Source organism: Lepus europaeus, chromosome 2, assembly GCF_033115175.1.
Source record: "Lepus europaeus isolate LE1 chromosome 2, mLepTim1.pri, whole genome shotgun sequence".
Lineage (NCBI taxonomy): Eukaryota > Metazoa > Chordata > Mammalia > Lagomorpha > Leporidae > Lepus > Lepus europaeus.
This window is the reverse complement of record NC_084828.1, coordinates 128766325-128791694: the sequence shown is the minus strand read 5'-3', so window position 1 is coordinate 128791694 and position 25370 is coordinate 128766325. Positions and strand designations below refer to the sequence as shown.

The window sequence follows — 25370 nt, the reverse complement described above, 5'->3', positions numbered from 1 at the left end:
CTTTTCTCAAGGATATTTATGATACCTTGGAGTAAAAGTGTGCGTTGTCTGTGAATGTCTTTGCATTGTGACATATCTTTTAACATAGGAAAAAGCAATTGGATCTTGATTCACTATTAATGAAAATATTCTTATTTTTATGTCAGCACAAGTGAATTTGTTTTTTAAAAAAATCAAATTAAACTGATATTCTAATATTTTATTAGGAATAAATTGACATTGGCACATTATTAAGAATGTTTGGAGATTATTTGTTTAAAAGGTAATCTAAGTTCAGATACAGTAGAAATATACATAGAATTGTAATGTTAAACTGTGTAGAACCAGAATGGTTTAAATATTTGTAAAGTTTGGAAAAAAGAATACACTAGTAAAATAGTAGGAAACTTTACCGATTATATGGCAAGGAGAAAATATTTGCGTATTGTGTTATATCATGAGAAGTCCAATGCATTCAACTGATTTTCTACTATATTCACTCATAATTGGTTTCATTTGTTATATTCTGAAGAATAATTAATTTAAATGTTTTAATTTAATGATAAACATTTTCCATACTTTTCTGTAATTATTAATGATTTGCCAATATGTTTTTGGGAATCTTCAGTAGAAATAAGTTAGTAAATTTTTCCCAATTGTGGTCATTCAGTTAGATTTTACATCAGACATTTTAAAATTCAAGATCTGTGAAGGGCTAGTTTTTGTGCTCAGACTTAGGTAATAGTTTTGAAGGAAATTGACACATTAAGTTTTTAGAAATTTGGAAAATTCTGGTAACTATTTTAAGTCTGACCCTGATAGATACAATCCTTTATGTTTGGGCAGGATTTTTATTATAGCTGCCATTTCACCATAGGCTTATTTTACATTTTATCTCAATTATTTAAGTCTGCTAAGATGGATAAGAGGTATAGATTAATAATGTTAAAGATCACGTGACCACTGGTTGTGAGTCCAGTTTCTGCTGTGGAAGGAAAGTTGAAATAGTGAGGCAGAGATACAAATGAGGCAAATTTCACTTGTGTATGGGGTGTCATGGGAATATTTTATGTTTTATCACTGACATTTTTCAGATGTGCTTCAATATCATTAGGGAAGCATGGATGAATTTGCTACTATGTCTTAAGCAGTGAAGCTCTTATTTAAAAATGTCAGAGACATAGGTACTACAAACCTCAGTAACAAGCTAGATCATATTGTTCAGATTATGTAGAGGTCAGATTTAAAAGTAATATTTTTAGCTTTTAGCTCCTACGTTGTATAAAATATACCTCACTTAAGTCAACTTCAGAATCAGAGTCCATAATCAGGACATTACAATGGGATTAATAGTGTTACAGTGTATTTTATTCCATTTAGCATTCATAGTTGTGCCATGCTAGTTTCACATAGTTAGATTCTAGTTGTCAATATATCATTCTTCCTGAAAATTGAGGGAAGATTGATTTTTCTCACATTTAGCTTTTGAGCATATAACATCATCAACTTTATTGTAGTCTCTTCAGATTTCTTCTGTTTATCATTTTAGAATACTAAGTGTTATGGACAGGTGAGATGTTACTATTTGAGGTTAACAAGATAGCATCTTTGTGTGATATAGAAGAGTAAATAAAGCTCTAAATAGGGTTAGTATTTTCTTATGAAGGATGATAAAGTAGTTTTCACCATTTTACCTTATTATACCTTCTCATGTAGAATAGAGGAAGATGTTAAAGCCCTGGCTGTTTGAATGTCATCAGAAAAAATGCAGATGATCCCTTCTTTTGCCAGAATTGAAGACTGGTTCTGTCAGAAATTCACAGATAATTATTTAACTGTTTTAAGTTTGCAAAGCCACACATAACTGTTTCTGAATTATTCTGTGAATGAAAAAATACCTTTAACTTCAAAATCAAGGAGATTTTTAAATATGGTTCTATTTTAACTTCCTTGTTTTATCCTCTCTTCCAAATGAGCAGCATTTGATGTTGACTTCCTCAAATATTATAAAGGTGACACTGTAAATGTATTAAACTGTGTGTGTGTAGCTCATGCATTGTAACTTGTAGGAAATACTTGTAACCTAGTATTCATTTACACGAAGAAAAATAGTCTTGCTACAGATAGTGATTATTTGCTTCCTCTGGGTCAGGCACTGTTTTGTAGCAAAAACTGCCTGCTCTCACAGAGCTTGCATTCCTGCAGTGCAGGCACGTGCTAACCAGACAGTGGGATAAGTGCAGAAGGGTCCTCTGCTTCCCTTTTTATCTTGGTACTAGTTAGTGTTTGTTGTAATGTTATGTACTCTCTCAGGTCAGGTCTGAACTTCTCTTAGGTAGAACAGAAGGTTGGGTGCTTTTGAGAGTGGGCCTGAAACACCTCCAAGATACCTTTGCAGTGGGGACTGGATGAAGGCCTGGTGAGGCACAAAGCTAATGACTTAGTGTACAGTCTTTTAGAGATCTTAAGCCTTTTAAATTTGTTTTGCCTGATAGAGAAATCAACTCAAAATAACCTTTTATTATGTGGAAGCTTTGTTTTGTTTTGCCTAAAGTATAATTTCTTAATGGACAGAAATCACTTTCTAACTTAAATACTGTTTAGCTAGTTGTATCTGAGTTCCTACTCTTGAGCAACAATGTATCACCTAAACACATAGCCAACACTCTTTCATCCTTCCAGTAACAAATAGTAGACCACTTGATGAAGAGGGAACGAAGCCTATAAAGGGATCAGAATTTTCAAAGACTGCTTTGACAGGCCTTATTTTAGTAAACACAACTTTCCTTTTCTTGGCAGCAGCTTGTCTGAAATGTGTCAGACCAGCAGGCCACATTGGCAGTTTCTGTGCTATTCCAGAGGATGGGTGATGGAGGGTTATCTTTGTCTTAGCAATATTTCCAAAGTTTCAGTCATTTATACATCTCCTTTGTGATTTTTGCTGATTTGTTTACTTACTCTTTAAATTCTTTTGATTAAATTTTTATCTTCCTGAGCTATAGGGCTGATGTAATCACAGACTTGATGATCCAGTTTTAGCATGCTAATGAAGCTTTTAAAATTACGTTGTTTTTGCATTACATGGAATCTCCATGGGTACTATACGTAGTGTGCTTACTCTTTCAGTGAGAAACACTGATCTCAGCTTTTTGTAATATGGTGTTGAATACTACTGCAGGCTGCATTAACCCATTCAGACCATAGTTTTTCCCATATAATAAATAACTGCTTTGTTGCTTAGTACCTTATTGACTATACAGCTTCCAGAAATGCTTAATTGGTTATATACTGAAATCTGTTAATATTTGAGACAAATCCTGGGGAAAATTGTATGTGAGCAAACTTAGTTTGCTAAAGTATTGCATTGCTAATTATGACTTGCTGATGAAAGTGAGCCAGAGGAAGAAGTTAAAGTTCAGGGCAAGGGGTCCCCTCTTTTCACCTCCATACTTAAAGTTGGTTATTTCTTTCAGAGTTAAATTGTCTTAGTAAATGAAAACTCTTAACAAGAGACCCCAAATAATTATTTAATTAGTTTTCTCAGTACATTATATCAGCATAAACAGCCTATGAAAAAAGTCCCCAAAATTCCTGACTAACTACTCTGGGATATAACCAGATTGACCTGCCTTTATTTGTTTTAGAATAAATGATATGGTTAGTAAATTTCTGTGGCTAAGAAATTTAGCCTTGCTCATAGAGGCCATCCAATTCTCAAAAATAGAATTTTATTCTCGTACCTTGTAAGAGTCTATTTATTTTCTGTTGCAATCTGTATGCAACTCTTAAATAGATATTTATGGAGTGTGTCAGTTCAGTGCCATCCAGCTAATATATATCACTGACTAAAACAATAATTGTTAGTAATTCCCCATGGTTTTCTTATCTTTTTAAAACTTTTATGCATTTCTTATCTTTTAAAATCTTTATCCATTTCTTGGTTTTCATTATCCCAATGGTTTCTTATTTTCTTTATTTTCTTCCTTTCTATTTTTCCCCTTATAGCTACTTAAAGTAGAATATATGCATGATTTCTGAAGAGATATTGGTTCTTGGGTTTTGTGGCAATATATGTTTGTAGAAGATGTCATATAAGGTGAGAAACTATAGTGTTTGGAATTTGTTCAGTGGATTAAAGATGGCTTGTGGTTACATGCAGATTTCAAAATGTTTGATACTGCAAAACCAAGTCCCTCAAATAGTATTTTTGTTCCTTTTTCACAAAAGTTTATTACATATCAGGCAGAAATTTACCTCAGAAGCAATTTACTTACTAATAAATATATTGAAAATAGAAATATTACCTTTAATAATTACCTACAGAAGAAACATTTTTAGGGCAAATATATTTGTAAGAGTTTTCATAATCTGGACATTATCCATACATTGTAATTTTTTAAGATAAATGGCACTCAAAGTACTTATTTTTATTATTTTTATTTATTTGAAAGGCAGAGGGGGAGAGAGAGAAATATAGATTTTCCCTCTGTTGGTTCATACTCCAAATGCCTGCAACAGCCAGGGCCTGGCCATGCTGAAACCATCACCTGCTGCCTCCCAGGCTGCGCATTAGCAGGAAAGTTGGATCTAAAGGAGAGCAGGGACTTGAGATGAGGCACACCAATGTGGGATTTGAGTGTTTCAAGCAAGTCTCAATTACTGTGCCAAATGCCTGCCCCATGTACTTTAAACATTGTTTCTATTTATTTATTAAACATTTACTTATTTATTTGAAAGGCAGAGTTAGAGAGAGGCAGAGGCAGAAAGAGTGGTCTTCCATCCACTGGTTCACTCCCCAGATGGTTGCAATGGCTGGAGCTGGGCTGGTCTGATGCCAGGAGCCAGGAGCCTCTTCTGGGTTTCCCACTTGAGTTCAGGGGTCCTTGGGCCATCTTCCACTGCCTTCCTAGGCCGTGGCAGAAAGCTGGGTTAGAAGTGGAGCAGCCGGGACTCAAACCTGTGCCCATATGGTGTGCCAGCACTACAAGCAGTGGCTTTACCCACTGTGCCACAGTGTTGCCTCCTGTTACTATTTATAAAACAAAAACCCATTACTAGTAGAAGCAATGTTTTGGGAAGTAATATTGATCCAATCCTGTAAAATTTTACGCTGCCAATAGTTTTGGAGTTTTCTAATCTTCCCTGAAATCCTTTTTTACTAAAGAGGAAGAATATAAAGCAGTAATCTGATGTCAGCAATTTCATCCAGTAATTTATAGGATATAAGGATATAATCTGAGTGCTTCTGCCTCACTCCCTCCCTCTCTCTCTCTTCCTCTCTCTCTCTCTTCCTCTCTTCCTTTCTTCCTTTTTTTCCCTCAGTGCCCTATATCAAAGACTAGCACACACATTGCCAGGTTCAGCTAATAATGTCTGAAGTCAGTGTCCATTCTAATTGTTCAGTGTCAATGCCTGGCTAACTATAAATACTTTGGTTAATCATCTTTCCCTAAACCCTTTGCAATTGAATTGTATAATCAATTTAAATATACGTATGTGAGGGTACTTTGACAAGTTTGCAGAAAAAAATTTTTTTCCCTTCTTTTAAATTGAGAGGCAGGCAGGCAGACAAGTGAGCTCTCCCATAATAGTTAACTCCCCAAATGCTTGCAACAGCCAGGACTGTGCCAGGCAAATCTAGGAGCCAGGAACTCAATCCATGTCTTTTATGTGGTGTTAAAGACACAACTACTTGAGCCATCACTTGTTGCCTCCAAAGGTATACATTAGCAGGAAGCTGGGACTGGAAACAGAGATGAGAACATGAACTCTGATACGGAACACAGGCTTCCCAACATCATAACTGAAGGTCAAATACCTGCTCCAGAAAAAATGGAATTCTTGAAGTCCTTGCATAGCTTTCTCATAATATGCATTTTTGTCAACTTTTTCAAAACTTTTCATATACATGGATCTCAAAAAAATTTTTATTCCAAAATTAACTTTAAATTCCATTTTCCATGAACTTCTTGAAGTCATGTATAAGGCTTTCAGCAACACTTTTGAAATGAATAAAATTTCTTTCCAATAGAAAATGAAAATAACCAGAACACTTAATTTTCTAAGCATTTTAATGATTAAAATATGTTTTGTACTTGAGTCTGGCTAACCCTATTGTATGGCAAAAAGAGAAAAAACTCCAGAAAGCAATTTTGTGGTTGTGTTTAGACATAATTAACAGGGAATGTAAATATTTCTAATGGTACCTTTCTTCTTCCTCATACTTCATGGACCCCATAAATCATGATTTAATAATTTTCTTGAGACTGGGGACACATTGTCATGTAATGTATTTATTCCTACAGCATGAATATTCTTATTCATTTATCCAACGTGTTAGAAACATCTGTTACGTTCCATGCTGTGGGTGATGGTGGAAATTAGGAATGAACCCTGTTGTCTGGGAGTGAGGGGAAGGTACAATAAGATATAAAATATCGACAGTATTCTCAAATGGAATAATGTTTATGGTAGTTGGCTGTCTTATGCAGAATATTTGAATAGGAGTTTAAACAAGGAGAAAGGGATTTGCCAAGTTGTAGGGGTAAGGAAGTATGTGTCAAACCAAACAAAAAGTAGCATGTAACAAGTCCCAGGAGCTTTCAGCAGCCCCCAGCAGCCTGACAGTTCCAGAAAGCCTTCACAGCACCTCTCAGGAGGATAAAAGTGGTGTAGCACAGGGTAAAGCCGAAGGTAAAAGGTATCAGTTCAACGAAGGGAAAAGGTTTAAGAAAGAGGGAGTTGTCAAGTAAAGCCAAGGACCAAAGCATCTTTGGATTTGGCTTGTATGAGAGCACTGACAGTTTTTGTTGAGAAATAATGGGTAGGGAAATCAGACTGATAAAAGATTCAGAAGCGAATGGGAGAGGAAGAAGCAGACAAACTGTACATAACTCTTTAGATTGTTTGGGAACTCTGGGTTTAAGAGCATTAGGGAGAAGACGATGCATAGCCAGGACAGGGTCCCCTTCCTCCTGCCATGCCAGTTTGTCCATTTTGGAATTACTTTAGCAGGTTTATGGGCATGGAGAACTGCCGGAAAGGCAGGGCATGCAAGTAGAGGGTGTACAAAGGGACAGGTCTTGAGAAGGAACCAGGCAGGGTGGCAGCTTGTGGAAGCTTAATCATTGGCAGGAGGTGAGAAAGCTCCTGGAAGGTTGAGAAGAAAGATACAGATAATTTAAAGATGGCTCAGCAGAAGGTCAGATGGAATTCATGCCCCAGGGCTACTGTTTGTGAAATATTTCTGACGTGTTAAGTAAGAGCATCTACTGTTGACAGTGAGAAGGACATGGAGGAAGAGGAATTTGAGAATGATGAAGTATTAGAAGAGCCTCTGTGTGGAGTGGATGAAGAAGCTGTTCAAGACCAGAGGGAGACTTGTAGGCAGTAGGAGGGTCCCGGTGACCCTGGAATGTAATAATATATGTAAGCAGTGGTATGTGTGTATGTGTGTGTGTTTGTTCATGCACTGTGTTCATACATGTGTTTGCATGGATAAGTGAGTTGTAAGTGTACATTTTTTATGCCCTAGAGGTAATCCCAGTCCTGATGCATTAACTAATTATTTCATTTACCAGTGTTTATGGAACTCCATCTATTTACCATCACTATACCAGGCATTGGAGAAACTGAGATGGGTTATATTGTTTCTGTTTTTGGGAACATGTGGTCTTGTGGGTCACACATGTAAGGAAATAAAACACTGTAAATGGCAGGAGGTACATTGATAATTCAGAGAAGGTAATATTAGTGTTAATATTTTATGGAACTACTAATAATATATGTGAATAGAGATGAAAGAAAGGACATATTCAGAATCTTGTAGGAAGAAATAACATTGTAGCTGATTTTAAAGGAAGGGAATGGTTGCTGGTGATGCACCTGAAGTTTCTGGATAGAAGGACTACCAGGATTTTTGGCCATGTCCAAGGATTGAACTTATTGAGAAACCCTGGATCCAGAGCAAAGATTCAGGAAGGATAGAATATGTGACTGGACTTGATTTTGTTTCTGTTAGAACCAGCCATTAAGATATGAAAACTTTGTTGAAAAGAAAAATGCTTCTTAAACACTAACATGAGTTGGTTCTGTATCAAAAATTATCATCTTACTGCAGTGTTTCCCAATTAGCTTTGGAAAGTAACATTTAAAAAAAAAGTAAGAATAGTAAATAATCCTAAAATACAGTTTCTGAATTCTACTGATTTTATGTGAATGCACATATATATATATAAATATATTCATATTTTATATTCTAATTTCCAAAATTATGAGTGTACCATATGCCAGTAGACAATTGTTGGCCCGTGAATAAGTAAATGTAATCAATCACTATTTATAATACTGCATCATTGCCTCTTTGGAAAGTGAAACTTAGCTTTTAAAGCCTTATCTTTATTGGCAACATTCAAAAGAAAAGAAAAATGTAACTTTTTCTTATGTAACTTGTAAGATTTCTCTGAAAGTTCCTCATGTTGATTGAAAGTAAGTGTTAAAAGCAGAAATGCAAGGGTCTGAAGTGGTGTTGGAGTCTAGACAATGGGGGATCCTTCAGCCCCTGCCCTCTGGCTTCATTTGGAATTGTCCTCCTGAAGCGCATCGTGCTGCCCAAATCAAATTGCTCACTGAATATTTAATGTTTCTGCGATGGAATCACTTTCTCCCTGGAGGTTGACTTCAGATTTACCAGACACACTGACAACACTGCACTCCTTATTTTCCCCACATGACCTCAGCTTCTGCTTTAAAAATGTTGGAATAAAGGATGCTTTTGTTCATATCTCGCCTGCTTGTGATATATTGACAAAGTGTCTGCCGGCTGAATGGAATAGTTTTACAGTATGAGTGCTGCGTTCCGTGGAGGGGCAGGACTTGGGCTTCAGAAGGAAGTGAATTGGATAGGTCAGGAGAATGTACCATTTGTAAACACCCCTTTCCTTTTTTATTCACGTGTCAGGACAGCAGGAGCAGGCTGTTCAGTGCCCGTTCCTGCTCAGAGCCAGAGGGAAAGCAGCTTGGAAGTCAGCTGCAATTTTTAAACCTGGCTTTTTATTTCCTGGTAATGATCTTCAAGTGCTTGGACTTATCTTAGAGGCTGTTTTGAAACTAACATGGTTTAGTCCACTAACTGCATGTTGGGTAAATTCAAAACCCACATGCTCGTCCTCTTGCAGTGGAATAAGTCACATCTGATGGACATTTTCTGTGCTTATAGCATAGTAATGAACGTCTGACAGGCGCGACCTTTCATAAGACAACCCACACTATTGGCTTTCTGCCCAGAGTATTGCTGCAACACTATCTGTGATTGGTTATCTCTCTATCATGCATTGCTTCACAAGGGGAAACGGCCCCCTTTTTTAATAAATCTACGATGGCTGGCTGCAATATGCCTCACTGTAAGTATTTTGTATGTGTGTGTGGGTATGTGTGGGAGAGGGAGAGAGAAAGGCTGACTTGAGTATTACTTAGGCTGGTATCACATGGCAAGGTTGTGATACTGTAGGACATCAGTGAAGTGCTACTTAGTAAATCTTAACCTATCTCTTTTTTCTACAGGTTGGTACTAAGAAGTGCCTTTCCTGACGTCTCTGCTGCTTGGAACCGCTTCTAGAGCAGTCTCTGCTTTTGCCTTGCTTGCTGCCAGCTAGACTGTGACGACAGCACATCCACCCTCCACCTCTAGCCCAGACACCCCCATTTCTACTTCTAATCAAGAGAAAAGCTCTAAGTATCTGGCATTGCCCTAGGCTGCTTTAGTTTTAAAGGAAAAGTTTGCTGAAAAAGTGAGATATCTTCTGCCAGGAAATCAAGGAGGAAAAAAAAAAATCATTTTCTCGATTTTGCTCTAAACTGCTGCATCTGTCTATGCCAAACTAATCAATACCGATTGCACCACCAAACTCCATTGCAAATTCAGCTGTGAGGAGATTCCCTTTCAGACAACTTTACTGAAAGCAGCTTGGAAATTCGGTGTCAAAGGGTCTGCCACGTTTTCATGCTTGCATTTTGGGCTCCAAATTGGCACTGGGAAAGGGTTACTGAGAGCACAAGTCTGATTCCAGGCCCTACTTTTAAACGTTCATCTACTTACAATCCTAGTATTTCTCTAAAAACCAAAACTTCTTTGAATTAACAGTTTCATGCTGTGAATTTCTAGTGGGAGATCTTTTCCTTGATATTGAGAACACAATTTTCCATGTACTTTTAAAGCAGGGATTGGGGAAAAGTATTTTGGAGGGGACATTTTCATCATCATTTTACTGTTTTATCAGTTCAGCTTTTTTTTGGGGGGGTAGTTGTAGCTGTTTTTTTTCCCCCCCGGGGGCTTGGGGTTGTTGATTTCACTGAAAAATTTAACTACCTGTAAAACCTAAACATGGCTGTTAGTGTCACACCAATTCGGGACACAAAATGGCTAACACTGGAAGTATGTAGAGAGTTCCAAAGGGGGACTTGCTCACGGCCAGACACGGAATGTAAATTTGCACATCCTTCGAAAAGCTGCCAAGTTGAAAATGGACGAGTAATCGCCTGCTTTGATTCATTGAAAGTGAGTAAATATTACATTCTTTTAAGGCTATGCAATAATTGAATAAAGGAGATATGGACATGCAGTCCTCCGATTTAGGAATTATGGATGACTTTGTTAACAGTCTAGTTCTGTAGTGTGTTTCTGCTGATGATGTTGGGTTGGGGAACTTTATGAGAAGGAATAGAACCGAGTCTGACCAAACTTTTAACTCCATGATTTTTTTCTAGAGCAAAAAGTGTTGCTGTCCTTTTTACTTAGTAATGGCAGAGTCAGTATCTTACTTGGCAATAGTAAATGGAGATACATGCATGTGTTTAGCATGTACATATATTAGATGAGGCCATGGCAATAGCTGAATGAAGTGGTTTTTTGTGTGTTTGCATAAAGGAGCTTTAATGTTAAAAAAGAAGAGCAGATTTTAAATTAGCAAAACTTGGATAGTCTTTTTACTCTTGATATTTTGACATTTTGGGTTTCCTTTTTATTTTACTGGTATGTCATTTTTGTGCCAGAAGCTGTGCACTTTGTGGAATGAAATGCTAGAAGTAAGGTTGTAAATTGCTGTTTATAGTCACTTACCTGAGGGACAAACTTTGTTGAATGTGAGTTTTGTAATTAAATAGGAATGTGTAAGTACTATTATCCATTGTATTTTTTTTTTAGCTTCAAAAATTCTGATGTGAAGTAACTTAGCTATTCATTTTCTGTTAGATTCTGATCATGCTTTATATGTAACAGTCTCAGCCAGAAATATTAAAAGTTAGCTTTGGTGGGCACTGTAATACTAAAAGATTCACTTTAGTATTTTTTGACATTCAAATATGTCATTGGGTTCATAATTTAGGTATCAGGTTTCAGAATGGGTCTTTTGGAAGATAGCATACATGTCTTTATTTTGTTGGTAAAGGTCAAGACTAGAAATGTGTTCTTGGGGTCTCTCATTCCTTTTGATTTAGTTAAGTTTCTGAATGCTAATACCCCACTTTAATTCCTTGAACCTTTGAGGAGGGGATCCTTGTCACTTCTGATTATATAGAGAAGCAAAAGTCGCTTAGATCCATCTTGTCTTTTGCAAAAACCAAATAGTGCTATACCGATAAAGCTTCCTTAAATAACATGAGGGTGAGTTACAGGTTAACTGTTTTGAGTCATTTCCTCTTTACCAGTTTTCCCTTTTCAGTTCACTTGACTAAAGTTTTTGCCAGATTCTAAGGATATCATCTTCAGAGTGGGATGAAAAGGAGATATTCACAACATCAGAAATATTTGGAGATGTTAGATTAATCTTAATGTCATAGTTCCAAAAATCACTAGGTAAAAGTGGGAGATTCCCACGGAGCCTCCCTCTTCTCTCCTTTAAAAGACATCATGAAGGTCACATGGGTTGTACCTTTGTGAATGTGTGTTCCTAAATTCATGCTGACTACATTCAGGTGTAATTACAGACCAAGAGCCATAAAATGAGGGGCAAAGGGCTAATTGCTCTTGTTGGTAGCCAGCTGTGGCCATAAGTAACCCTGTTTTGACCCAATTATGAGTAAATCCAATTTTTAATCCTATAGACAGTTAATGGTGCACTCATAGCTGCAAAATGAAGGACGTTAAATTTGGCTGTGACATTGAGTGGTTTTCACAGAAGACCTGCTTCCACAGCATTGGGAAACATTGTGAAACCTTAACATTCAGTTGCTATTTTTCCATCTCAAAATATTTTTTTAGTTGCTGCTCACTCGTAGCCACAGAACAGTCCCCCTTTGAGTAAAGCAGCAGCATTGCTTAATGACATGCTGTGTGGTTAACAAGATTCAACTGCCACATCAAGGACTTTTTTTTTAACAAATAATTTTAAGATTTTAAATTTATTTTTGAAAGGAACTCCTTTTAGCAGCTAATCAATGAAAACTTTGTCCTCTTTCTTTGTCTTTCTACGAGAAACTAAAATTTAATTTGTAGTGTCTAAAACTTGGTGAAATATTTTGTACTGGGATATGAAGAAAAAAATGAACACAAATTTATTTATGGTGGACCTTCCTACCCAGTACAATAGCTCCTTAAATGTTAGTGAAATAATAACTTTATTAAGGATTAATTGAAACAAGTTTGAGTATGCAAATTAGTATTTATGTTTCAGAAACCATATTTCTTATGTATGTATATATTTATAACTAACACATATGTGATTCTGTATACATTATTTAGAATCTTACCTTTTAGATAGTGGTCTTCCGTATTTAATTTTGTGTCTCAGACACATGAAAAACATTTTAGAACAGTTAAAAGTAACTATGACTCACACATCAAGTTCTGAAATTTGGGAGTGTTACAAGGTTTGCATGCCAGTAACGGTTAGATCATTTGCCATTGTCTCAGAAAGTAAACGGAAGGAATTTAGAAAACTTGTAATATCCTGACTTCTTTAATAAAACGTGTTCTGTGTATTGCTTAAATCTGTAGTCCAGCCGTTTTTGAGTTCTTAAGCCATGAGATGGAGGTAGCCTGTGTAATGCACTATTTTTAGAAAGTTAGGAAAGCAAACCAAATACTCTCTGAGAGGACCCTGTGAAATGGCTGTACCCTTCAGCTGTGCTGTTTCAGAGTTGGGCCAGGATCCCAGGTGACTGACGTCTGTAGCAGACTTTGAGCTGGGAGAGGGGAATTTGTTTCATTAAAAAAAAAAAAAAAAAGCAAAACACACAAGTCTGACAGTTCAAGAAAGTATTTATGTAAAAGAAATCACTTGGCAAATTACTAAAGATAATAGGAAGAATATTAGCTGTTAGGATTTTAGTTTCCTGCTACGGCTTTTAAGGTTTATTGAGGTTAAATAGGAAAATGTAGAATTGTCTATCACAGTAATTATGTTGCTTAGTAAAATAGGAATATCTGATAATAAGGAATGTTTGCATATACCAGGTGTATCCAAATTAGAATAATAAGAAGGAAGAGCAGGAGCTATAATAATATGTCTAACATATAAATAAAACAATATTTTAAGCACTTAAGTTCGCTAATTTTGCTTTTATACTTTGTGTTTTAATTTATGGCACTCTTAAGAATGTACTTAATCTGAGACTTAGTAAAAATATTTATAGATTTAGGTATAGAAGCTACTTCAAAATTCCAGAGTACTTGAGAATCTACATTATTTTATGATGAAGATTTTTTTTATTATGGGTTATGAAAGGGACACCAAAAAAGAAAGCAACTTAAATGTCAACACTGCAAGCCACCATTAGAATGATACTATATTTTAGAGGTGACATTTCAAATAATAATTAATGACAAGTTGCCTATTTTCATTGTCCACGAGCTTTCAACCAAAAGTTAGAGATTTCATATAAAGGAAGTAAACAGAATGTATTTTATTGTGATGCCAGGTCATGTATATTCTCAAAAATGAGCTTTTACCATAGTCTACAGAATTAGACTTACTGCTTATACAGTTCTTTTTCAAGTATCCATTCATTTTTGAGGTGCAGAGGATAACAGAGGGAGACTATAACCTTTGTTTATTATCTCTTTTTAAAAATTTAGCCAAACTCTTAACTTTACTCTCAAATTGAGCAATTTTGTCCCAAACTGTTATTCTATTATATACATTCATGTGTGAAGCATTTTCAATAAGTTCATGGAAAACATGTGTTATGCAGAAATTGCATGGATTTCTGTTTTCTTTATATGCCCCCCAATTTTTCCATGAGTTTTTTTGAAATATCTTCATGTATGGATAGCGCCACTGATCAAATTTATCATGGATCCATTAGGTGTCAGATTCCACTTCAGAGTGGCATGGAATCAAAGGCAATGCATGAACACTTTTAAAGTACCTCTAAAGACTTGGCAAAATGTAAGAAGTATAGAAACCATGTATTAGGATGTACACAAATATTTGCACATACAGGTAAATGAGCAATTAGAAAACTCAAAATCAGTGAGGCAATCAGGTTTCCAGATGGTTGCATGTGGATTAAATGGCTTATCTAGACACTAAAGAAATAGTCTTAATATGTTCATGTTTACATTTTTGAATATCCTCTGTTGTTAGCAGAGTGTTTCTTTAATGCAGAAATTGTGTAGGTTGTTGCTTTTCTTTCTAAGTGCCCACCATAGTCTTCCTTGTATTTTAAAAGCAGTTGAAGAAGTAATCCTGATGAAATGATATCTGCAAGTTTCAGACTATTCATCCAATTTTGAATAAAAATTTTAATTAGGTTACTAATCTGAATGATTTTTACTAAGTATTCTGTTGTTTGATTTTTGCTCTTGGGATCGCCCCTATGATAATAAAATTTTGAAATATTATATCCTGTATGCCTCTAACTCACGTATATTCAGTGACTGGTTGACCCAGTTCTTCCTTGCTTCCCCTTATGATATGGGAGATGATCTAATAGAAGGCATCACTTACTCAGCATTGCATTTGGTGTCAGAGTTCAACTTTTGTTCTGTAAGCAGAAACTTTGCCTACTTCCATTCATATACTTGGAGATTCTTTAGAAAATGGTGATTTTTGAAAAAAATGAGTGCAGATTTTGTAAACTGTTGGGCCAATGAATTTCAGGCCCTGTTTTGAATACAGTACCTAAGGCAGTGATTGTAGATCTAGTTTTTTTTTAATTTTTATTTTCATAAGATGTTGGTATATTGCTTCCATTTTTTTTTTTTCTCTTTAAATCTTGCTCCTGTCTGTGAGTGTGACAAACTACACACATGGAAAGCAGCTTACAATGCAGACATGTACAACTACTCAAGAGTTTTGATTTCGATGAATAGCCTGAAAACGACCCCATGTACAAGACTGTCACTGCCTAGAAGATGGGGTAAATCCTCTTTGGAGGAAGTTTGTGACTGATGCCTAGATCATGCAAGAGCTAAGAAGCTGAGTGTTTCTCAGACCCCAACAGATACCTGGGGACCTACTTTGGGAAGCTTATCCTGTCTTTTTCCTTGCCAAGAATAAGTAGAGGATTTCAGCTATCAGCTTCCTCTAATCCGTTACCTTTTAAGGTTTTTTTTTTTTTTTTAATTTCCTTTTTTTTTTTTTAACTTTAGCTAAAATGCATTTGGGCTTTTAGATAAGGGAACAGTTTTCTATGTTAACAGACCAGAAATCACAACAACCAATAAAAGTGGGTGACTAAATAGATTGCTTTTGATTTGGCACTAATGATAATTATTGGTGTGCCAAAACTTAAGTGACAGCGATTGGAAAGGCTGGGTAGGAATATTTAATTGTTTGATCTATAATAGATTATTGGAATACTAATTTCTCTGCAGATTTCACTATAAACAGGATGAATTCCATTAAGGACTTCTTATTTTAATCATTTACAATACACTAAGCAAAAAAAAAGAGATTTTAAGATGTATTTGTTTATGTGAAAGGCAGAATTACAAAGGGAGAGAGAGAGAGAGAGAGAGAGAGATCTTCCATCCATTGATGCACTCTCCAAATGGCTGCAATGGCTGGAGCTCAGCTGATCTGAAGCCAGGAGCCTGGAGCCAGAGCTTTCTCCCATGTGTGTACAGGTTCCAAGCACTAGGGCTATCCTTTACTGCTTTTCCAGGTACATTAGCAGGGAGCTGGATCACAAATGGAGCAGCCAGGACTTGAACCAGTGCCTATGCAGGATGCTGGCACTGTGGGCAGTGGTTTTACCCAGTATGCCACAGTGCCAATGCCATAAAGATATTTTATTTAACACTAATTCTCCTATCTATATCATCAAGTACACTTTTTTGTATTTTAAGATTTGTTTTTCTGAAAGGTAGAGTTACAGAGAGAGGGAGAGGACAGAGAGAAGGTGCTCTTTCATCCTTTGGTTCACTTCCCAAATGGCTGCAACATCCTGGGCTGGGCCAGGCTAAAGCACAGAGCCTGGAACTCTGTCTGGGTCTCCCACATGGGTGGCAGAGGCCACAGCACGTGGACCATCTTCCACTGCTTTTCCAGGTGTATTAGCAGGGAGCAAGATTGAAAGTGGAACAGATGAAACTCGACTGATGCCCATACAAGATGTTAGTGTTAGAGGCCATGATTTAACTTGCTGTTCCACAACGGCAAATCCCATCAAGTGTACTTCTGCCTATTCCTTTGGGACATTTTTGAAGGCTTTTCACTTTGAGATAAAGTTTGGCTTCTTGTTAGAGATAAACATAGGAAAGTTACTGAGAAGTTGTCAATTCTGTAGCCCTTTGTGCATTATAATTTAATTGGCAGCCTGTGTCCTGGATACCTTTGGACCTTGGCCATCTCTGACCTCTCTTCCATTTTTGTTATCTCTCAGTTCTTTCCAGCTTTCTAACTGTTACTTCTGATTCTTCATATTTGTTTCTGGAATCACCTGTAAGTGATTTAGACGTTTTGTCTGTGCTGAGTTAGATTCAGCTGAGTTTCAGAGATACCTTCCCCATCCCCAGTATTTGGCCTAGATGAAATGGGGATTTGTGTTTCAGGCAGTTTTAGGCCTGTTTGGTGACTGCAGTCATTAGAACTCAGGTTTCTTCAACCCTTGTTCTTCAGGAGCACATGGCTTCAAATTTTAGAGCTATTTTGAAATTACAAGGTGACTGCTGCAGCACCAACCATCATCTCCTTATTCTAGGAAACGGGAAGAGGCAAGAGCAGAAGAGAGCACATCCTAGTCCATTCAGACTCCTTTTTGTGAAGGTCTTGTAAGCTTTACATGGTACATGTTCTCTGATCTCTCATTGGATATTTTTGGCAGCAGGAATAGTCTTAACTGTTGCCTTGATTAAAATCGGGCCTCTGGTAGATAAGTCAGAATGGATGAGCATTTACTGGGAGAGTAGAATTTAAGATGTTTTCTCTTCAGAAAGCTTCCAGAATCAAGTAAATCTCTTGACAAAACAGCTGGGTATGGGGATCCTTGAGAGGAAGACAATTCTAAAAAGAAACTTAAGTCTTATCTTGGCAGACCTGTTGCCACTTTGCCTGTTTAATTTAGTCTTAATTAGTCTGTCAAACCTGCCGTGTCATGAATGGATAGATTTTCATTTATGTAGAAAAATAAAACAGCTTCATTTTTATTATCCAATTGCAATGCCTATTTATATATACAGCTATGTTTTTATAACCAGAATATAACAGGAATATATGCCATAAAAACAACTCCCAACGATTTTACATGACAAGAGTCTAATGAGTCTTATTTCTACCTCTGTTATACATTCTGAGTTCTGTGCAGAATAAAATAATAAAATGAGTTAATATTTGTTGAAAGTTACTATATGTCTATCAGAGTTTTTTGTGCTTTTATTTGTTCATTGGAATTAGCCCTTATAAAAACTCTTTAAGATACTCATATTGCTTTCATTTAGCAAATGGCCACACTGAAATGCAGAAAAGTTAGGTGAAAGGCACAGGCCAGTCAACTAGTAAAATATGGACTTGAAGACTGGTAACTTGATTTCAGATCTTACATGGTTAACTACTTTGCTATAAAACTTTGTTTCTTTGTTTTTTTTTTTTTTTTTGTAAAGATTTATTTATTTATTCGTAAGTCAGAATTACAGAGAGGAAGAGAAACCTTCCATCCACTGGTTTACTCCCTACATGGCCTCAATGGCTAGGGTGAGGCAGGCTGAAGCAGGAGCCCGGAGCTCCATCCTAGTCTCCTATGTGAGTGGCAGGGGCCTAAACACTTGGATCATCTTTGAGTGTTTTTCCCAGGCAATTAGCAGGGACCCGGTTTGGAAGTGAAGCATCCAGGATATGAACTGCTGCTCATATGGGATGCCAGCATCACATGTAGCAGCTTTATCTGCTGTGCCACAATGTCGGTCCTTAAAACATTGTTTCTTAACTTACATATTTACATTCTAATGATAAAATAAAGAAAATACACTAACAGTGTTTAGGAATAAAAATGAATATTGAAGACAAATTTACAGTAAGTACTTGGAAGTATTATGCATGTTTTAAGTCAACAAATGAATCCATAATTGAATGCAAGATAGCAAGAGTGCTACTCTCAACTTTCAGAGCTTTAAGTTATGTCACCATATAAGAAAACAGATTTTAAATCCCTCATCTTAGGTAAGTAGACACTGTTTAAACTAGATAGCTGCCTCCTAATGTGTAACACAGCCATTTCCAAAGTGTTCATTGTTTAGAAAGTATTTTCCCACAGAAGCCATGCATTTAAAACTATTGGGCCAATCCTGAGAAAGCACAGTAATGCATAGGATGCTTGAGTTTTGGTCCAGTATAAGTAGTACCCTGGAAACTCTGGTTATTAATTGAACCCAGGAGGCTCCAGAGGAGCCTTCTGAGTACCGATTTCATCATAAATCTTATTGCTGGTGTCATAGATTCCAACTGGTTTTGTCAAGTTGTTTCTTCGATGGGAAATGTATTTTAAGTTTGGAGTTCTAGAAATGCATGTAGGCTTAGTGTAGGGAGATGACCTTTCCCAACCTGAAACACTTTCTGTGAGCCAGTGTAGGAGTTCTCCCCAACTTCAGCTTCGGGCTGAGCCTTTTGCCTGCAGCCCGTCTTCACCAGGCAACAGTGGCTCAGAATCCACAGGGACTAGTGATGGAGTGTTGAGTGAAGGCTGCCTCCTGTGAGCGTGTAGCCCTATGCTGGGAAAGCTTCTTGGCAAGTTTTCCAGGTGACCTCGTTTTCTTTTTTCTGAGGACTTGTCTTGCTGCTTTTCTGAATGTACAACTTGTTGGTCCTGGGCCTGATCCACTATGAAATATAGTATTTTTTAAAATTTTTTTTTTTATTTTTGACAGGCAGAGTGGACAGTGAGAGAGAGAGAGACAGAGAGAAAGGTCTTCCTTTTGCCGTTGGTTCACCCTCCAATGGCCGCCGCGGTAGGTGCGCTGCGGCCGGTGCACCGCGCTGATCCGAAGGCAGGAGCCAGGCGCTTCTCCTGGTCTCCCATGGGGTGCAGGGCCCAAGCACTTGGGCCATCCTCCACTGCACTCCCTGGCCACAGCAGAGAGCTGGCCTGGAAGAGGGGCAACCGGGACAGGATCGGTGCCCCGACCGGGACTAGAACCCGGTGTGCTGGCGCCTCAAGGCGGAGGATTAGCCTAGTGAGCCGCGGCGCCGGCCAATATTTTTTTATTTTTTATTTTATTTTTTTATTTTTGACAGGCAGAGTGGACAGTGAGAGAGACAGAGAGAAAGGTCTTCCTTTGCCGTTGGTTCACTCTCCAATGGCCGCCGCGGCCGGTGCACCGCGCTAATCCGAAGCCAGGAGCCAGGTGTTTCTCCTGGTCTCCCATGCGCATGCTGGGCCTAAGGGCTTGGGCCATCCTCCACTGCACTCTGGGCTACATCAGAGAGCTGGCCAGGAAGAGGGGCAACCGGGACAGAATCCAGTGCCCTGACTGGGACTAGAACCCAGGGTGCTGGCGCTGCAGGTGGAGGATTAGCCTATTGAGCTGCGGTGCTGGCCTGAAATATAGTATTAATGAGCAGGTTTCCCCCATTTTCTTTCCTTTCTGAACATTTCAAAAATGTGGCTCTTTTTTCAGTGTCATTGCTTTCTGATTGCTAGTAGCAATGGAGAAATAGGTGAAGAGTGGAAATATCACACTCAGATATTTTATTTGTTTTTCTTTCTGGTAGTTTTATCATGGACACAGTTGAGATCAGTAATAAAGGCCTGGATGTAAGGAACAGAGATGTTTGGAAGTTGATGGGGGATGTTGATTCAACGAGGAGTATCTTAAGTACTCCCTAGGTCGAACTTCGGGGAAGTAGATACTAAAGACACAGTCCTGAGGAAGCTAATTGCTGAGCATGTGACCAGTATGGAAGGTGGGGGTAGAACTTAGGAGGACTTCTCTTCAGCAGAGATACGCTTAGTGGCTGAACTGGAGGAAGGAAGAGAAAAATGACTCAGGAGGCTTATTTTACCTTTTCTTTCCTTCCTTCCCTCTCATAACTGCTAGACATTAGACTACCAGTGATGATAATAGAACTAGAGGAAAACCCCAATGAGAGAGTTCCCAAAGCCATAAGCAGCCAGATTGGGACAGATGTCCTTGGATCACTGATCAGTCAGTATTTTTACTTGAGATCAGAATTTTAGGCCCAGAAGAATTCTGAAAATATTTGGGTTTCTTCAGTAATATATTTTAATTTGTGTTAATGTGAGATTGAGATCTAAGACCCTGTTATCTCCAGATCCCATGTGACTACAGCATCCTAAGTTAGAATTTATCTTTCTGAATAAAATTCAGTCACTGAGTTCAGGATTCTGTATTTCAGAATCACTTATCTTTAAGTCCAGGCTGATTTCAAATAATTCAAGAAGCATCTGCTGTTAATAGATGACAGTAAATTACACAAAGTAAAACATGGAAAATTAAAGTTAGAAAAGCTCTTCAGCTTTTCTATCATTTTCAATTTTCTGTACAAATATGGACATAATCAGTGTTTAGGATCTGCTTGTGATGGGGAAATTACATCTGTAATTCATTCTTTTCCATGTTACTGCGTTCAGACGATAATTTGCTTTCAGATATCTTTGCTCATCTAATATTCTAAAATTGTTCATAGACTGAAAATTAGTCTAGTAACATCTCCCAATCCCAGGAAGCTTTTGTAACTAAAAAGTGTTAGCTCACCAAATGTGCGAAATTAAAAAAGAAAAAGTTTTGGAGAAAAACAGAGCCAAATTTATGCCTGAAATAAGATTCCTCTTCAGTAGAAGACACTGCTTTTCATAAAACAATTCTGCTTTAAGGGAGGCAACTGAGAAATGAACCATGAAGAAAGAAATAACTAAAGAATTCATTGTTTATATCAAGAATGCTGTTAAGAAAGATCTGTGTTTTGAATGAAATATCTTTCTTCACATCATCTCGTATCTCTTCATGGCTAAGTGGAGGCTAATGAAATCTAACTGTAGCTATAAGAAAAGATTATCATCATGATTTTATTTGTTGAATTTTTTTTTTTTTTTTGCTACTTTTACTGCCAGGCATTGCTCTCCATGTATCATACTAGAATAGTAAATTGAAAACAATTGTCCACATATGAAACAATAACAACAACTTGAACTTTGATGAACTGGGTCATTATTCACATTAAAGAAGAGTCATCTGTATTGCAAGTGTTTTTATGGCGGGATATATTTAAATAGCTACTGTAAAGCCTTTAAAATATGATTAAAGTATAGTAGAATAACAGGTACCATAGAGTATGGTGGGTTAAGTATGCAGAGTGAGAACTGTAAAATAAATGCAAATGAGTTTTCTTTTTTTAAAGAATCTCTATTAACTCTTCTTGGCTTCTGATTTCCCACTAAATATGCATAATACAGGAGGAGAGGTCTTTATCAGAAATGTACATTTAAAAAAAATTTATTTGAAAGGCAGAGTTACAGAGAGGCAGAGGCAGAGAGAGAGAGATTCATCTGCCATGCTCTGGTTCACTCCTCAAATGGCCGCAGTGGGCAGGGCTGATCAGGCTGGAGCCAGGAGCTTCTTCCATGTTTTCCACGTGGGTGCAGGGGGGGCCCAATCACTTGGGCCATCTTCCTCTGCTTTCCCAGGTACACTAGCATGGAGCTGGATCAGGAGTGAAGCAGCCGGGCCTTGAACCTGTGCTGTGGGTCCCAGAAATGTACATTTTTATAGGATGCTGCAGGCCCCAGAAATATACATTTTTAAGGTAAAGGTTTAATTAACAAATTGAAAGAGATTGCAGGACATAGTATATGTCTGCTTTGCATCTGAATTACTAGAAAATAATCCATTCTTTCTTTCCTCTTCACCTTTTATTAACAGCTGTGTAACAAGCATTATGTTGGCCAATCCTGTTAAAAGGGTGAATGACACTCAGAATCCCTGACTTTTTGAGTGCTGATAGCTAGTGGTTATTATTCAAGCCTCTGATAGGTCTACAGTGAAGATTAAAATGCTCAGAGAATAATAAAATTTTGTTTTTAACTCTTTTAGTCTTAACTTTTAAAATGTCCCTGAAGAACACAGGTAGATATTAAATATCCTGATATAAGGAGACTTCAAAAAGTTCATGGAAAATTGGGTTAAAAGATGTTTTCCAACATTTTAAAAAAACTTTATTCAGGAGGCAGAGAGAAAGGGAGATTGAGATTGATTCCATCTGCTTCATCACTCCCCAAAGGGTAGTGATGCCAGGACTGGTCTGTGCTGAAGCTGGGAACTCAAGTCAGGTTCTCCCATGTGGCAGGAACTCAAGCACCTGAGCCCTCATCTGCTGCTTCCCAGAGTCTCCACTGCAGAAGACTGTGACTGGGACCTGCAGCCAGGTACTGAAACTCAGGTACTCCGGTGTGGGATGCAAGCATGTTAAACAGCGTCTTAACTGTTTGGCTAAATGCCCACCAGCTTTGTTTGTTTTTGATTTAAAAGAAACCAACTGTTAAAATTCATGTATGTGAGTGTCCTTGAAAATGAATATTATGGGCTGGTGCTGTGGCTCACTAGGCTGATCCTCTGCCTGCGGTGCCAGCACACCCGGTTCTAGTCCTGGTTGGGGTGCTGGATTCTGTCCCGGTTGCCCCTCTTCCAGGCCAGCTCTCTGCTGTGGCCCGGGAGTGCAGTGGAGGATGGCCCAGGTCCTTGGGCCCTGCACGCACATGGGAGACCAGGAGAAGCACCTGGCTCCTGGCTTCAGATCAGTGCAGCGCCATTTGGGGGGTGAGCCAATGGAAAAGGAAGACCTTTGTCTCTCTCTCTCTCACTGTCTAACTCTGCCTATCAAAAAAAAAAATATATATTATGAAAAAAACCTGTGGTTTTAAAAAATATTTTGAACCAAAATGAACTCAACCTTTAAATTCTGTATTCCATGAACTTTTTGAAGTATCCTTGTATGTGTCTGAGAGATTTATTATGAAATATATTGGAGAACATAATGTAGTCATCTGAGAAGAATAGTTTCTGCTATGGGAATATGCTGCAAAAGAATCTGCATGGTTGTATTACTCTGCATATTACTCTGTATATTTGTATTACTGCTAATTTTTATATGGTAACAGATTTATGCCCAGGCCTATCATCAAATTCCATAATTTAGTGATACAAACCTGAGTCTGGTTAATTTTTTAGGTAACATGTAAAAATGGTTAATTTTAATTAATTGATTTGGTCATCTATTGATTTTTATAAAATGATGAAGCTCAAAACAGTTAAATAACCTATACAAGATTAAGTGATCAGTAGGTAGCTTAACCTGAGATTCAGCACAGGTAGTTTGAGCCTGCACTTTCAACCTCTATGCTAAGTTGAAGTTGTTTAAGGTGGTAATATAAAAGCACTGTACCATGATCCTGCACATAAAAATGTTACTTATTAGTGAATCTGCATATTATAGTGTCAGACATACCCGGAGAGAGAGAGAGAGAGAGAGAGAGAGAGCCCTTCAGTTCACTGATTTATTTCATCACTACCCACAACAGACAGGTCTCCCGCATGGGTGTCAGGGGCCTAAGCCCATAGACCATCTTTTGCTGCCTCCTAGGTGTATTAGCAGGAAACTGGATTAGAAGTGTAGCAGCTGGGACTCCATCCTGCACTCTGATAGGGAATGCAGGTGGACTCGACCTGCTGTGCCACAACTTTGGCACCGCTACATTAATTTTAAAGATGTATTTAAAAATTGGTCACATCTTTCTTTTTAGTTTAAGGCTTTATGTTATATGTAATTGAAATAAAATAACTACATAAATATAAGAATCATTGATGATATTGCATTAATGATGTGATGGATTGAGCATGTTTGTTCTCAAATATATACGAGAATGTGGTTTCCTCGTTATTTCATAAACATTAGTTTAAATTGTAATCCTGGACTCTTAATAGATGTATTTCAGTATTAATGTGCTAATGTTCATTGTGTGATTTTAAAGTGCTCTGTGTGAAAAATGGAATTATTATCACTGAGCACTTTCATTTGGCATAGCTTGGACAAAAAGGAATAGAAAACCATGAACCCCAATAGCTGGTACTTCAAGTGTTCTTTGCTTTACTGAAATGATGAGCAGCTCATTTCCTTTGGTCATTTTCTAGAATGAATTAATATAGTCAAACTGCCATTTAAAAAATGTTTTTTATAAAGTTGATTGTTGTATAGATTCAAACTTGGTATGTAGGTTGGGCTTGTTTTGTGTTCAGGACCAAGTTAATCACAGGAAAAAGCAAGTGGTGTTCCTTGTCCTTTGATCTGGGCATTTTCTTCATTTGTTTGCTTTAGCTTTACTTTTGTTGTGTTATTGATGTTTTCTGAGTGTCTAGATCAGCTTCTATGTTCTTTTCCTTAGTATGAAATTTTCAAGAATTGTGTATAAATGCGGGTACCAGGCGTAATAAGAATGTAGCCCTTAGTCATTTTCACTCAGACTCCAGTGCCACTTTATTTAAACCAAAGTAGGATCTTCAGAGTAATTGTACAAAGCCAGACACAAAGATGTGGAAGTTAAAAAAATAAAAAACTTTTCACAGCAATAAGTTAAGACCTTGTTGAGTCCAGACTGTGGATTCTGCTGGATATGGATTAGATTCCATAGAACTTCCTAGAGACTTGATGTCAGTCATTTTAGTTCTCTTAGTTGATTTCCTCATCTGTAAAATGAGTGTAGTAATACCAGCTTCAAAAGTTTGAGGGGGTTCAACAAGAGCAGCTTTAATATATAAATCATTTAATACTATGTGTCTTGCTTGGTATACTTCATAAATTGTAGCCACTAGTAAATTCTTGCCTAAATCCTGAATTCAGTCTCAGTTTTCTTTCTCCTTATGAAAGGAAATTTGTGTTATGTTAGAGTAACTCTTGCTTGTCATTTTGCATCATTGCACTATTGGTATCTATGTGCTACTTGTTTGA

General features: G+C 37.4%; 1 protein-coding gene across 15 annotated transcripts in view; it reads left to right on the top strand.

Moving 5' to 3' along the window:
- Positions 1-25370, top strand: part of MBNL1 (muscleblind like splicing regulator 1) — a 184641-nt gene that overhangs the window by 20211 nt on the left and 139060 nt on the right. For 10 of the 15 annotated variants that reach the window (XM_062212922.1, XM_062212912.1, XM_062212885.1 and 7 more), the window contains exon 2: positions 9541-10534. The exons of 3 other annotated variants lie outside the window; for them this stretch is intronic. In XM_062212922.1, the coding sequence (XP_062068906.1) occupies positions 10361-10534 (174 nt within the window). In that variant the 5' untranslated portion in view covers positions 9541-10360. Of the gene's footprint in view, positions 1-9120; positions 9381-9540; positions 10535-25370 lie in introns of those variants that run through there. 2 more of the 15 variants (XM_062212868.1, XM_062212973.1) reach the window with 2 other exon arrangements.